This window comes from Heteronotia binoei, chromosome 14, assembly GCF_032191835.1.
Source record: "Heteronotia binoei isolate CCM8104 ecotype False Entrance Well chromosome 14, APGP_CSIRO_Hbin_v1, whole genome shotgun sequence".
Lineage (NCBI taxonomy): Eukaryota > Metazoa > Chordata > Lepidosauria > Squamata > Gekkonidae > Heteronotia > Heteronotia binoei.
In genome coordinates this window covers 55,305,182-55,320,499 of record NC_083236.1, presented here as the reverse complement: position 1 = coordinate 55,320,499, position 15,318 = coordinate 55,305,182, and the positions used below count along the sequence as shown (strand labels likewise).

General features: G+C 44.8%; 1 protein-coding gene across 3 annotated transcripts in view; it reads left to right on the top strand.

Moving 5' to 3' along the window:
• The window catches only part of LOC132582223 (nuclear receptor coactivator 5-like), a 32,196-nt gene extending 30,822 nt beyond the window's left edge, over positions 1-1,374 (top strand). For all 3 annotated transcript variants that reach the window (XM_060253758.1, XM_060253759.1, XM_060253757.1), the window contains exon 11: positions 1,050-1,374. In XM_060253758.1, the coding sequence (XP_060109741.1) occupies positions 1,050-1,105 (56 nt within the window). In that variant the 3' untranslated portion in view covers positions 1,106-1,374. The remainder of the gene's footprint in view (positions 1-1,049) is intronic.
• Positions 1,375-15,318: the final 13,944 nt, after the last annotated feature.

Here is a 15,318-nt window from a genome sequence, read left to right as displayed (position 1 = left end):
CAATAATTTTGCAGTAGCTCACAACTTTAATGCCAGGAGCTCACCAAGTAGAATTTTTGCTCACAAGACTCTGCAGCTTAGAGGGAACATTGCTTAGGAGGCAGTCGGTTTCCTTGTGAAAACCTTTTGTTCATTGGAAACAAGTAGAAGTTACACAATCTCCTTTCCTTCCATGCGTCCCCCCTGAGATAGTCAGAGTTTTGGGACAGGGCGGCTTGATTCTCCAGGGGAAAGGATCTTTGGTCTGAACCTTGTTGCTTGTTTTGGGCATGGCGTTTGCATATCTTGGCCAGTCTTCACTGCAACAGGGCGTTTCAGAATTGGTCATCCCAGGTCTTTTCAGTGTGGGAGTACAAAGTTCCATCACGTCACAGCTGACTTACAGCAGCCCGTAGGGTTTTCGAGGCGAGAGATGGGCAAAGATGGTTTGCCATAGCCTGCTCTTATGTAGCAGCCCTGAACTTCCTTGATGGTCTCCCATCCAAGCGCTAACCTGGGCTGACCCTGCTTAGCTTCTGAGATGCAGTGAGATCAGGCCAGCCTGGGCCATCCAGGTCAGGTCAGGAATGGTAAGTACATTGCCATAGAAGGGAGTTGCGGTGCTCTCTTAACCACTACACCAAACTGGCGCTCTTTAAGTGTGCAGACTCTTATCTGGAATAACCGGGATTGATTCCTCACTTCTTCACTTGCAACTGTTGGAATGGCTTTAGGTCAGCCATAGCTCTCAAAAAAGTTGTCCTTGAAAGGGCAGGTTCTGTGTGAGCTCTCTCAACCCCACCCACCTCACAGGGTGTCTGTTGTAGGGGGAGAAGATATAGGAGATTGTAAGCCGCTCTGAGTCTCTGATTCAGGGAGAAGGGCGGGGTATAAATCTGCAGTTGTCTTCTCCTCCTCCTCCGTGCTGTTAAGCTCAGTTTCTCCCTAGCTCTTTTTTCGAGCATTGAAGGAAGGCCCCTTTCTGCTCTCGGAACTTCCTGCTGTCGATGGGAAAGGGCAACAGCCGCTGACTCCCTTTTGCATTGTTTCCTCTTGTCTTCCTTCCACAGCTCAGGCAAGATCAGCACAGCACCATTGGGTACCCAAGCCAAAGTTCCTGGCTTGACTGGACGTCCAGATTAATAACGCAATAAACAGCAAACCCCGATGGAGACTACCCTCTTCCAAGACAGCAGAGCTCAACAAAATGTGCGGTGTTAGTACGCCGGGCAAGTTTAAATACGTATCGTTTTCTGTTGTACACATTCCTAAGAACTTTTTTTTTTCTGAAGTGGAAGAGTGAAAATAGATGTTTGTGGAAAGCTCGAATATTGTAGATGCCCAATACTAACGTTTTAAATCGATGTCATCCCCAAATAAATGGTTTGTTTACAGCTCTTGCCACTGGTTTCTTTTGTAACTGGAGCTTCGCTTTGGTGTTTATCTTGGTGAGAGATCTCTTCCTTGATGTAGGCAGCTCTCTTAAAGAGGTATGAACTCTTTAAGCCAGTTTGGTGTAGTGGTTAAGTGCGTGGACTGTTATCTGGGAGAACTGGTTCCCCAGATAACAGATTCCCCACTCCTCCACTTGCACCTGCTGGAATGGCCTTGGGTCAGCCATAGCTCTTATAAAAGCTGTCCTTGAAAGGGCAGCTGCTGTGAGAGCTCTCTCGGCCCCACCCACCTCACAGGCAGTGTTCCTTCTAAGCTGAGTTAGTGTGAGCTAGCTCACAGATTTTTAGCCTCCAGCTCACACATTTTTCTCTTCGCTCAGGAAGGATGACCCCAGAGCACACTAATTTATGTAGTAACTCACAACTTTAATGCCAGTAGCTCACAAAGTAGATTTTTTGCTCACAAAACTCTGCAGCTTAGAGGGAGCATTGCTCACAGGGAGTCTGTTGTGGGGAAGGAAGGTAAAGGAGATTGTAAGCCACTCTGAGACTCTGATTCAGAGAGAAGGGTGGGGTATAACTCTACAGTCTTCTTCCTTGGGAATGCCGTGATAGCCTCTGGGGTAATAGCTTTCAAGCCCTCAGTAGGCTCAGGAGCTGATGTGAATTGCTGGAAAGTGCAGAAAGGCTACAAAACAGCTGCAAATTGGTGTCTCAAACATCTTGAACATTGTGGCCGCTTCCTTGCAGGAGAGGATTCTCTCTTGAAAGCCTGCCATCTAATCATTTGCTTTGTTCTTGTTTATTGGGCCACTGGTTAATTTTTTGTCATCATGCTCTTGAATTTTAAGACATCTGGGAAGTTAAACTTTTTGAATGATTTGATTTCCCCTTTGGACTTATTTTTCACAGCCTTTCACACACCCTGATGTTGTGCGTTACACAGGATGGTCGTGAATGGGGGTGGGGGGGAAGAGTGTTGCCTGAAAGAGTAAGATTTTGCTAAGAAACGAAAGGTCTGCCCCACTTCCCTGGTCCTTGGGTCTAGAATAGGTGGGGCCTGGGCTTCTGGAATTACACCTGACCTCTCCAGACTAGAGATGAGCTCTTCTGGAGAAAATGGCAGCTTCAGAAAGACAGTTTTTTTACAATAAACCGGAGGGTACCCTAACTAGATTGCTTTCTTTGGTGAACATGTCAACAGTATTTCGTTTTTAGACGTTTCTACCAGTGCAATCCTAAACAAGAATGACAATCTTACTAGTAACAATTCATATGGTAGGAAGGGAAATAGTGCCTTTCTTTACTGGGAAACTCCTTTAGACCAAGAATTCCCCCCAAAACCCACTAGTAATCCATTGCCACTACTCAGGACTTTCTGAGAACATCTAGGCTTGACCAGCCGACGTGATCATAAGAACACGAGACAAGTCATGCTGCATCAGGCCAACACACTCTTGTCACACAATGACCAAAACCCAGCTGCCATTAGGAGGCCCACCAGCACAGTACTAACGCAATAACAAAGTGACAGGGTACCAGTTTGGAGAAGGAGTTTGTCTTTTTAAATCACTTCTCCGAGCCAGCCAACAGCTTGGCGAATGTGTTTAAAGTTAAAGTTGCTTTCTTTCTACCTCTCTCCCTCCTCCCATTCCCCATCTGTTTTCCTTCCTTCCTGCTTTGTAGGCCACCCGTGGTCTAACACATGGGGAAGTGATTAAAAGAAGTAGCCCAGAGGAATGAATTTCACGAAGCAAAGCAAAAAAAAAAAGAAGTGGTTTGTTGTAAAAGAGAGGCTTATTATATACCATAGGAGTCTAGGTGAACTGAAATCCCCCACCCCTTCCACAAGCACACCCCGCCCCCCAATCTCCAAGCATTTCCCTGGCAGGAATTAATAATAATTTTTTAATTTATATTTTATTTATATCCCGCCCTCCTCGCCGAGGCAGGCTCAGGGCGGCTTACAGACATGGAAAGTGCCATGATTACAATAAATACATTATACAATAAAATACATTTAAATAATTTAATTAAAACCACAACAGTTAAGGTGCTATAATACAAAATAATAATAATTTTTTTAGTTGTCATTCCTACTCCAGAGCTACATAAAGGGCATGCAAATATTTGGTGAAGGTGAAGGAAGGACCACCGATATGTGGGATCACCACATTGGCATAGCTTCACTTCACCATCCCATACCTGCAGCATATCTCGTATGCATTAGCACTTCTTTGTGCAGCTCTGTGATGCCTTAACCTTGGACATCCGTGGGTGGAAGGGTGAGTTGCCATTCCGTCCTCAGCCAGAGTTATATACCCTTGTGCATCCATTGAATCTATGGACATAGAAGACTTAAAACTCTGCTTAGGATTGTATTGATAGAAATGCCTCATAACACTTCTATGGCGTCTAAGAGGAAGCAATCTAGGGAGGGTACCCTCTTCTCACTAGCAAGCCATCTTAATTGTCAACTGAGCTTAAAGTGTTAACATAAGAGAAGCTTTGTTGGATCAGGCCAATGGCCCATCCAGTCCAACACTCTGTGTCACACAGTGGCCAAAAAATAAATAAAAACCAGGCACCATCAGGAGGTCCATCAGTGGGGCCAAGACACTAGAAGCCCTCCCACTGGCCCCCCGCAAGCACAAAGAATACAGAACATCACTGCTGCAGATAGTTCCATCAATACGCTGTGGCTAATAGCCACTGATGGACCTCTGCTCCAGATGTTTATCCAGTCCCCTCTTGAAGCTGCCTATGCTTGTGGCTGCCACCACCTCCTGTGGCAGTGAATTCCATGTGTTAATCACTGTTGACTCATGTTCAGCGTATGATCCACCAAGACCCCTAGATCCTTTGTGCACATACTACTGCTAAGACAAGTTTCCCCCATTCTATAAACATGCATTGGATTTTTCCTACCTAAATGCAGAACTTTACATTTATCTCTGTTAAAATTCATTTTATTGGTTTTAGCCCAGTTTTCCAGCCTGTCAAGGTCATCTTGTATCCTGTTTCTGTCCTCTTCTGTGTTTGCAACCCCTCCCAATTTAGTATCATCTGCAAATTTAATAAGCATTCCCTCTATTCCTGCAGTACTGTGATCTGAACTCTCTGCTCATGACCTGAGTTCTATCCCAGTGAAAGCTGGTTCAGGTAGCCAGCCCAAGGTTGACTCAGCCTTCCATCCTTCCGAGGTCGTACCCAGCTTGCTGGGGGGAAAGTGTAAAAGACTGGGGAAGGCAATGGCAAACCACCCCGTAAAAAGTCTGCCGTGAAAACAATGTCACCCCAGAGTTGGAAACAACTGGTGCTTTCTCAGGGGACCTTTTCTTTCCTATTCCTTCATCCAAATCATTGATAAAGATGTTGAACAAAACAGGTCCCAGGACAGATCCCTGAGGCACTCCACTTGTCACTCCTCTCCAAGAGGATGAGGAACCATTCACAAGCACTCTTTGGGTGCAATCTGTCAACCAGTTACAGATCCACCTAATGGTAACCGGATCCAAACCACATTTTACCAACTTGTCAACAAGGATAGTACGTGGAACCTTATCAAAAGCCTTACTGAAATAAAGATAAACAATGTCTACAGCATTTCCCCAATCCAGGAAAGTAGTCACTTTCTCAAAAAAAGAGATCAGGTTAGTCTGACATGACTTGTTCTTGAGAAAACCATGCCAGCTCTTAGTAATCACATCCATTCTTTCTAAATGTTCCAGGACCGACTGTTTGATGATTTGTTCTGAAACTTTTCCAGGTATAGACGTCAAGCTGATGGGTCAGTAGTTACCTGGATCCTCTTTTTTTCCCTTCTTGAAGATGGGGACAATACTTGCCCGCCTCCAATCCTCCGGCACCTCTCCTGTTCTCCAAGAATTTTCAAAAATAATAGCCAGAGGCTCAGAAATTACATCCCCAAGCTCTGTTAGAACCCTTGGATGCAATTCATCTGACCCTGAGGACTTAGTTTCATTTATCCCCAGTTTCTGGCATCATACGAGGCTCTGAATTATTGTCTCACTCTAGTATCATACAAGGCTTTGAATTCTTGAACTTGGATGATGGATAATTTTTGTAGCAGAGTGTGCCTATCCTGAACCGTCCAGATTGCGACAGCAGTTGAGAGTATCACCTGGCTGCTTTTTAAAAATGTTCGACTGTGCACCTGTTAGATCACTTTGGATGCTGATCAATTTTAGATGCTTCCAGGTACCTCCCGGCTGTGGAATAGAAACTGGAAAATGAAGCCTGAAGTAAGTGCTGGAAGAGATGTCTCTTGATAAGGGGGGGTAGAGCCACCATAGCTGATCCCATGCACAGCTGATACTGTTTCCCTTTTCCTGTACATGTGGCATAGCAGCTTTTGGCGCAGTTAACATCTGGCTGATGCGTATCTGATGTTCTTTTGAGGATAACCGGCAGAATAGTTGGAAACTGTTGGAGGAAACCGAAGTTCGGAAAGCAGCCTTTTCAAAAAGAGTGGTGACGCTCTCCTTCCTATATAAATGCAAAACAGAACTCAAGAGTAGGTTTAATGGATTACTCCCTAACAGTGCCAACGATAGAAGGGCCTGAATTACCTGTCTCCTCTTGCACTGGAACTCTCAACTTGGCAAATCTCAGTGGAAAGAAATGCTGCATTTGGGGTTCTTAGAGCTGCTTTTGTGTGTCTAGAACAGCTTTGTACACCCATAAAAAGATAGTCCTCTGTGCAAGCACCAGTCGTTTCCGACTCCGGGGTGACGTCACATCACGACATTTTCACGGCAGACTTTTTACGGGGTGGTTTGCCATTGCCTTCCCAAGTCATCTACACTTTCCCCCCAGCAAGCTGGGGACTCATTTTCCCAACCTCGGAAGGATGGATGGCTGAGTCAACCTTGAGCCAACTACCTGAATCCAGCTTCCGCCAGGATCAAACTCAGGTCGTGAGCAGAGAGTTCGGACTGCAGTACTGCAGCTTTACCACTCTGTGCCACAGGGCTGCTTTGTACACCCATAGTTGCTTTTAAAAATAAAAACCTTCAGAGGAACAGTGCCTCATACACAGGGTCTTTTTCTTTGAGCAGAAACACACAGGAACGCAGTTCTGCCTGACTTGGTGTCGGGGGTGTGGACTAATATGCAAATGAGTTCCTGCTGGACTTTTTCTACAAAAAAGTCCCGCGCAAAACAATGGTGATATCAGAGGGCGTGGACTAATATGCAAATGAGTTCCTGCTGGGATTTTTTTTCCTCCCCCCCCCCCCTTCTTGTACATGAATACTCACCTTTAAGTTAGCCTAAATGAAGGTCCTTTTCTATGAAGATAAATTCAGCTGGGTAGCCATGTCGGCCCAAAGCAGCAGAACATAGTTCAGGTCCAGTAGTTCTTTTAAGACCCAAGTTTTGTTCAAGGTATGCTCGAGGGTCACATAACTAGCATACCAGAGTCTAGTTTGTTATCGGAATTAACCCGACAAATGGTGCTGCTTGGCTCTTCTTAGTGGAGCAGTTTGCCTGGTTAATTCCGATGATGAGACTCTTGTATGCTAACTCGTTGTGCAACCCCTGGGCATACCTTCAATGGAACTCTGTTGGTCTTAAAGGTGCCACTGGACTTTTCCATGTTCCTTCATACGAAGAAAATTGCAGTTCGCCAGAAGGGGGCAGCCTTTGACCAAAAGAAGCGGCTTTATTTTTATTGCACATGACAAAAGTACCAACGAGAAAAAAAGCCAACTGGGCAGCCTTATTGGTCTGAAGCAGAGGAACAAAGCAGGCGTCAAGTAGCACCTTTAAGACCAACAAACTTTTATTCAGTATGTAAGCTTTGCATTCTAAACCCCACCAGCTATATGTAGCTCCCCTTACTGCACCTCATTCCTCGTCTGAAGAAGTGTGCATGCACACGGAAGCTTAAATTCTGAATGAAAGTTTGTTGGTCTTAAAGGTGATGCTTGACTCCTGCTTTGTTCTAATGAGAGAAAAGGGTAATGGTTACCCCGGCCACTTTACAGAACGTTATGTGACCTTCCCAAGGGAGGAGTCTCAGCCAATGGATAAAATAGAGGCTTTGCTCTGTAGCTCCTGTGTGATTGGGGAAGCCCGGCAAAGCAAGCTGTGACGCAGAATGGAGTACGAGAGAGGGAGAAGGAAGCAAATGACAGCCAGTTGCTCAGGGGCCTGATAGGAGCCCTCCTGATATGGCCCCTGGGCTGCATGTTTGACACCCCTGTGTTAAACTGCCCATTTCAAATTTTATCTTAAAATCATGTTTTTCCCTTTTCCACTTAAATAGCTATTATGGCATCATAACACACAGTGGTTTGTTTCAGTGGCCTTTCCAGACTGAGAGGGGTACTGAATGGCTGTGAGCATGTGACAGGAAATGACATAAGAACATAAGAGAAGCCATGTTGGATCAGGCCAATGGCCCATACAGTCCAACACTCTGTGTCACACAGTGGCCAAAAAATTATATACACACACACACATATATACACACTGTGGCTAATAGCCACTGATGGACCTCTGCTCCGTATTTTTATCTAACCCCCTCTTGAAGCTGTCTGTGCTTGTAGTCGCCACCACCTTCTGTGGCAGTGAATTCCACATGTTAATCACCCTTTGGGTGAAGAAGTACTTCCTTTTATCCGTTTTAACCTGACTGCTCAGCAATTTCATCGAATGCCCATGAGTTCTTGTATTGTGAGAAAGGGAGAAAAGTACTTCTTTCTCTACTTTCTCCATCCCATGCATAATCTTGTAAACCTCTATCATGTCACCCCGCAGTCGACGTTTCTCCAAGCTAAAGAGCCCCAAGCGTTTTAACCTTTCTTCATAGGGAAAGTGTTCCAACCCTTTAAGCATTCTAGTTGCCCTTTTCTGGACTTTTTCCAATGCTATAATACCCTTTTTGAGGTGCGGTGACCAGAATTGCACACAGTATTCCAAATGAGACCGCACCATTGATTTATACAGGGGCATTATGATACTGGCTGATTTATTTTCAGTTCCCTTCCTAATAATTCCCAGCATGGCGTTGGCCTTTTTTATTGCAATCGCACACTGTCTTGACATTTTCAGTGAGTTATCTACCACGACCCCAAGATCTCTCTCTTGGTCAGTCTCTGCCAGTTCACACCCCATCAACTTGTATTTGTAGCTGGGATTTTTGGCCCCAATGTGCATTACTTTGCACTTGGCCACATTGAACCTCATCTGCCACGTCGACGCCCACTCACCCAATTTAGTGTCATCTGCAAACTTGGCCACTTCACTGCTCACTTCCAACTCCAATTTCCCGGATCTCCTCTGGAACCCTTTTTAAAGATGGGGGTGACATTTGCTACCTTCCAGTCCTCAGGAACAGAGGCAGAGTTCAATGTAAGATTACATATTTTTGTCAGAAGATCCACAAGTTCAACTTTGAGTTCTTTCAGAACTCTTGGATGTATGCCATCCAGACCTGGTGACTTATTAATTTTTAATTCGTCTATCAGTTGCAGGACCTCCTCTCTTGTCACCTCCATCTGACTCAGGCGACATGTTGGGAAGAGGAAGCAGACAGAGTTATGACCTCATTTCTGTCAAGGCTAGGACCAATACTCCCTCTAAGCTGTGTAGTCTTGTGAGAAAAATGTCTACTTCATGAGCTACTGGCATGAAAGCTGTAAACTCCTGCATCAATTAGTGTGCTCTGGGGCCATCCTTCCTGAGCAAAGACAAAAACGTGTGAGCCGGAGGCTAAAAAACTGTGAGCTAGCTCACACTAACACAGCTTAGAGGGAACACTGGCTAGGACTATGGGCAGCAAAGGAAGACCTAGGAACTGGAAACTCAAGTGGAACCCCAAGAGGTGTACAGCGAAGAGGCACAAGCTCTCTTCTGTCTTCCCCTCCCCCCCCCCCCCGAGAAAAATTGCAGGACCTCTTTGTGGTCCTACAAGCTCGCAAGTGAGGCTGTCCACTTAAATGCCGGTGCTTTATGTAGGCACCTGCCTCAAAGAATTTAGCTTCGATCGCAGAAGGGGATTGGAGGGATGCAAACAGCAAGGCTGACAACAGAAGCAGAGCAGGTAGAAAGTCAAGCGATGCTGCCATTGGGGCCAATAGTCACAGCTCAGTGGCAAAAAGCAACATTTCCAAGCATCGCAGGATTCAGGCTTGGGAAACAGCCCTTGCTGCGGCCTGGGCTGTATCAGGTGTCGATTTAACTCCGGATGAGACCGCGATGACCCTGTGCAAGCACTCCAGCATCTGTAGCAGGTGAAGGGCAAGGAAGTGACAGAGAAAAAAGCAGTAGACACATGGCACCTTTAAGACCAACCCAGTTTTATTCAGAATGTAAGCTTTCGTATGCTCTAAGCAGACTTCATCAGACAAAAATGGAATGGCAAGCAGTTCTTAATATAGAGAAAGTGGGCAGTGTGTTGGTATGTAGAGTCATGGGAATGTTTTTAGCAGATTAAAAGAATCACAAATTGGGGCCTGTGTTTGTTAGTTAGCGTCGAACTGGGCTGAAACAACGGTGGAGGGTGATAAAAAGCAGATGTGAAGTGCCATACATCTGGGTAGGGTTGCCAATCCCCAGGTGGCGGCAGGGGATCCCCCGGTTTGGAGGCCCTCCCCCCGCTTCAGGGTCATCAGAAAGCGGGGGGAGGGGAGGGAAATGTCTGCTGGGGACTCTATTATTCCCTAGGGAGATATATTCCCATAGGAAATAATGAAGAATGGGTCCACGGGTATCTGGGGATATGGGGGAGCTGTCTTTTGAGGTTGAGGCCCCAAATTCGGAGCGTAATATCTGGTGCCTCTCACCAAAATATCGTCCAAGTTTCAAAAAGATTGGACCAGAGGGTCCAATTCTATGTGCCCCAAAAGAAGGTGCCCCTATCCTTCATTATTTCCTATGGAAGGAAGGCATTTAAAAGGTATGTGGTCCCTTTAAATGTGATGGTCAGAACTCCCTTTGGAGTTCAATTATGCTTGTCACACCCTTGCTCCTGGCTCCACCCCCAAAGTCTCCTGGCTCCACCCCCTAATTCCCCAGATATTTCTTGAATTGGACTTGGCAACCCTACATCTGGGTATCATTCTGGCTTTGTTAGTTCTGGGTTTAAATAGAAGGCATCGTTCCTCAAGAGGTTATAACATCGTTCTAGTTGGCCATTTAGAAAAAAAGGAATACATTAAAATATAGTTGAAGATGGGTTAGTATATGTAATAAGATAAACAGCCAAGAATTGAGTATGTCGATACGACAAAAAACATTATTCTGATACACTGTTCAAAAAGAGAAAGACATTGGAATGCTGTGGATGTATAACTATCCTCGAAGAGAGCGTCTGCTGCTTTTTTCTATTGCATCAGACCAACACGGCTGCCCGCTTGGATCTATCTGTGAGGAAGTTACGTGTTTACCTGCCTCTTAAACATAGCAGTGGGTGTCATTTTAGTGCCTCGCCTCTGGTTCCTTTCGGGGAGCAGCCTGCAAAAATCTTTTTTATGATCGCAGGTGCCACTTTGTGGTTGCTTCCAGGCCGACGGGCTCGGATGCAGCACGAGCCCCATGTCGCAGGCTGCCTCTGGCACAGCCTTTTAGCCGTTTGGCAGCAATTCTGCTGCTGGAACTCTCTCATGTGTCTCCCCGCCCACCCAGGTTGCCATGCCCAGTTCAAGAAATATCTGGGCCCTTTGAGGGTGGGGCCAGGAGCAAGGTTGTGACATAAGAACATAAGAGAAGCCATGTTGGATCAGGCCAATGGCCCATCCAGTCCAACACTCTGTGTCACACAGTGGCAAAAAATTTTATATATACACACACTGTGGCTAATAGCCACTGATGGACCTGTGCTCCATATTTTTATCTAAACCCCTCTTAAAGCTGGCTATACTTGTGGCCGCCACCACCTCCTGTGGCAGTGAATTCCACATGTTAATCACCCTTTGCGTGAAGAAGTACTTCCTTTTATTCGTTTTAACCTGTCTGGCAAGCATGATTAAACTCCAAAGGGAGTTCTGGTCATCACATTTAAACGGGCCACACACCTTTTAAATGCCTTCCCTCCATTGGAAATAATGACAGATAGGGACACTTTCTTTTAGGGCTCATAGAATTGGACCCCTTGGTACTATCTTTTTGAAACATGGGGGATGTCTTCAGGAGAGGCACCAAATGCTGAAAATTGTGTGCCTCTACCTTAAAAACAGCCCCCCCCCAGAGCCCCATATACCCACAGATCAATTCTCCATTATACCCTGTGAGGATCAGTCTCCATAAAGTATAGACACCACTTGCTCTGAATTATTGCATTAAAATCTGGAGACCATGTCTGTGCTGTAGCAGTCTTGAGTATGCTGTTCAGATGTTGCTCAGATATGTGTTTGTAAGTTTCAAACCTACTTTTGATTTATTGACATTTGTAACAGCAATCTCATGGTCTATGAGCCTAAGACCCAGAGGGAAACATGAAATGGCTGGGCGTCGTGAGCTTTTATACGCAAGTTGGTTCACGTGCTGGTTAGCCAATGAAGAAAATAAAAGCTTTGCTCTGTAGCTCCTGTGTGATTGAGCAAGCCTGGCAAAGCAAGGTATGATGCAGAAGAATGTGAAACCAGAGAGCTCACGGGTATGAATAAGGTATATAGGAGAACACTCCGTGAGAGCTTTAACTAATATATATTGAAAACAATATTTTACACAATATTTTAAATCACAATATTTCCACACTAATTTGAAATTATTTCACAGTCCATTTTACAATAAACAGTGTTTTTCTTCGTTTGTAGGACACCCTGAAGTCCAGTTTACCAATGCAAGTGCGATTGTAGTTCCCAAACTGGCGTGGCTGCAACTGGACTGCTGCTTCCGTCCAGTTTCAGAGAATCCTTCTTCAGGCAACTCACCAAGGGATACAGTTTCAATTTGGCTCTGCTCTGCTTATCTCCAGGGATCAAACATGGCTCCACATTCCGCTTTGTCCTTAGCTTCTTTTGAAAGGCCCCTTGGTGAAACTGTATCCCTTGGTGAGCTGCCTGAAGAAGGATTCTCTGAAAGCGGACAGAAGCCGCAGTCCAGTTGCAGCCACACCAGTTTGGGAACTACAATCACACCTTCCTTGGTGAATTGGACTTCAGAAAGTCCTACAAACGAAGAAAAACGTTGTGTATTGTAAAATGGACTGTGAAATAATTTCAAATTAATGTGGAAATATTGTGATTTAAAATATTGTTTAAAATATTGTTTTCAATATATATTATTTAAAGCTCTCATGGAGTGTTCTCCTATATACCTTACATGATGCAGAAGGGAGCAAGAGAGACGGGAGAAGGAAGCAGATGACCGCCAGTGGCTCGGGGGCCTGATCCAGCCCTTGGGCTGCATGTTTGATGCCCCTGCTCTATGAAGTAAAAGGGTGGTTTGGGATGCCCCAATGTGCATCTTGGGACCTTAGGAGAGTATTAGATTATTCACCACATTTGAGTTTCCTTTTGGGGTAGAGGAGGAACTGCTTTTAAATGCATCTTAAGCAGGCCCGTACTAGGGTTCTCCCCCCCCCCCCGAGGGGCACTGGGGGGCACTAATCTAATTAACAAAACATAAACAAGAGTTGATGAGGGGTCAGGGGACTGGGAGAGGGTATATCTGGCAGATTTGGGAGGAGGCATTGCCCCCACAGCTCCTGCCTCGATACAGCCCTGATCTTAAGAGACTGCAACAATTAGAAAGCGGTTATCGTCTGTCTGTGGGTGTGGGTGAGAGTGAATGAATATTTTATTGAAATGTTGTAATAAACTGATAAAGAACAACATTTTGAGTAATTTTGCACATCAACAACAATAAAAATAAATAACTTGCATCAAATGCATAGCACGCATAAAGGCACAGAGAATGAATACTTGAACTTAGACATTAATTGTGACTGAAAAGGTTAGTTGTCCTTTTTTTTAAAAAAATGTGTTTTTGTTTTATGCGTTTTTTCCCCCTTTCTCCGGATAAGACACTTGAAAAGGTATTTCATAAAGAATCTATTTTGTGAATGGCTATATTGCAGTGATCGAAATGGAGACGCAATCCATTTTATTGTCACTGGGTTGTGCTTTTCAAAACTAGGAAATGTGCTTTTATGAGTGAAATAACACCATTCTTCTAAATGGATTGCCTGAATCATGTAAATATCCACAGACCCCCCTCCATTGAAATCATAATTCAAATGAAGACATCTATACAGGCTGTCCTATACAAATGTATAGATTCACAGGCAATCTGCAGTCAAAATTATAGTTTTAAACATCAAAATGTACTTAAATATTTATTTATTTACTTACTTTCTTTTATTACCTGCCTTTCTTGCTGAGATTTAAGGTGGATTAACAATCAAATCACACTTGATCAGCATACTGACAGATCCTTCCTGGCAGCCGTGATGAAATTACCAGGAATTTGCTGTTCGGTATGAAAATATACAGTTCTGCTTCGTTGATGTGAATGTGGCAGAGGGCATGGCCAGGGGTAGAACTCTAGCAGGAGCTCCTTTGCATATTAGGCCACACAGCCCTGATGTAGCCAATCCTCCAAGAGCTTACAAAAAAAGAGCCTTGTAAGCTCTTGGAGGATTGCAGGATTGCAACTATTGCAGCAGCATCGCCATGCCAACATTTCAGCTATACAAGAAAGGACAGGAGATTTTTTTAGGAGTATTTTTGTATTTCTTTTGTGTGTGGTTGCACCTGGAGGTCATGGTGACCTCTGGTGACTGACCCTTACTGGGGGCCTGGAGGATATTCAGAGAGGTGGCTGACTAATTCCTGCCTCTGCCTCCCAGACCTGGTATTCCTCGGAGGTCTCCCATCCAAGTACTTGCCAGAGTCTGACCCTGCTTAGCTTCCAAGATCTGACAAGATCAGGCTTGCCTGGGCTATCCAGGTCGGGACAAAGAACAGAAAATCTAAGTCTGGACAAAAAACAAACAAACTAGAGGGGAAGATTAGAGAGCTGATGTGATCCTTGAACAAAGGCTCTTCCCCCTGCCCCCAGAGTATACAAATGTTGGTAAAATAAAATATTCATCAAACTGTATGGGAAAAAACCCCACCCTTGAGGATCATGGTCTTTTCAGGGGTGACACCCTAATTCTGGAATAACCTCCCCAGGCAGACTTTGATATTCCACTGTGAGAGAATGGCTGAGATCCTAAGTATGGTTACTTGAAAATAAGACTCACGAACTCTGTGGAGCTTGTTTCTGACTCAGGAAACATGCACAGTATTGTTTTAAGACATTTTCGTTCTCCGTTGCCATTGATTAAGTTGTGTGTGCTGATGGATTGGCATTTTCTTATTACTATGCTGCCTGTGTTTTGTTTCCTGTTTTATGTTAGACAGATAATACCTGAATTCTGAAACTCACTGCCTCTCCACAGAGCACTGGTTTAGATGGATCTCAGAGAGGAGTGGACAAGCTTCATTGTGTAAGTGAGTGAGAAGAGGTCCATAGAATCAGAGAGCCAGTTTGGTGTAGTGGTTAAGTGTGCGGACTCTTATTTGTGAGAAGCAGGTTTGATTCCCCAGAATCCCCACTCCTCCACTTGCAGCTGCTGGAGTGACCTTGGGTCAGCCACACGTTCTCAGCTGTTCTGCTCAAGAGCAGTTTCTGTCAGAGCTCTCTCAGCTCCAACTACCTCATAGGGTGTCTGTTGTGGGGAGGGGAAGGGAAGGGAGATTGTAAGCTGCCCTGAGACTTTTTCAGGTAGCAAAGGGTGGGATATAAATCCAACCTCTTCTTCTTCATGAGTGGAGTGGAAAGATTTCATTTTAAGTCAGAAAGAAATTGGAAATGGAGAGGAATCTCCCATGCTTTTGTGCCTCTTGGCCCTTGTTAAGCTGCAAAGCGAATTTGCAGAAATCAGATCACACACCACAAAGGTATAATTGAATTATCAGCAATTTAT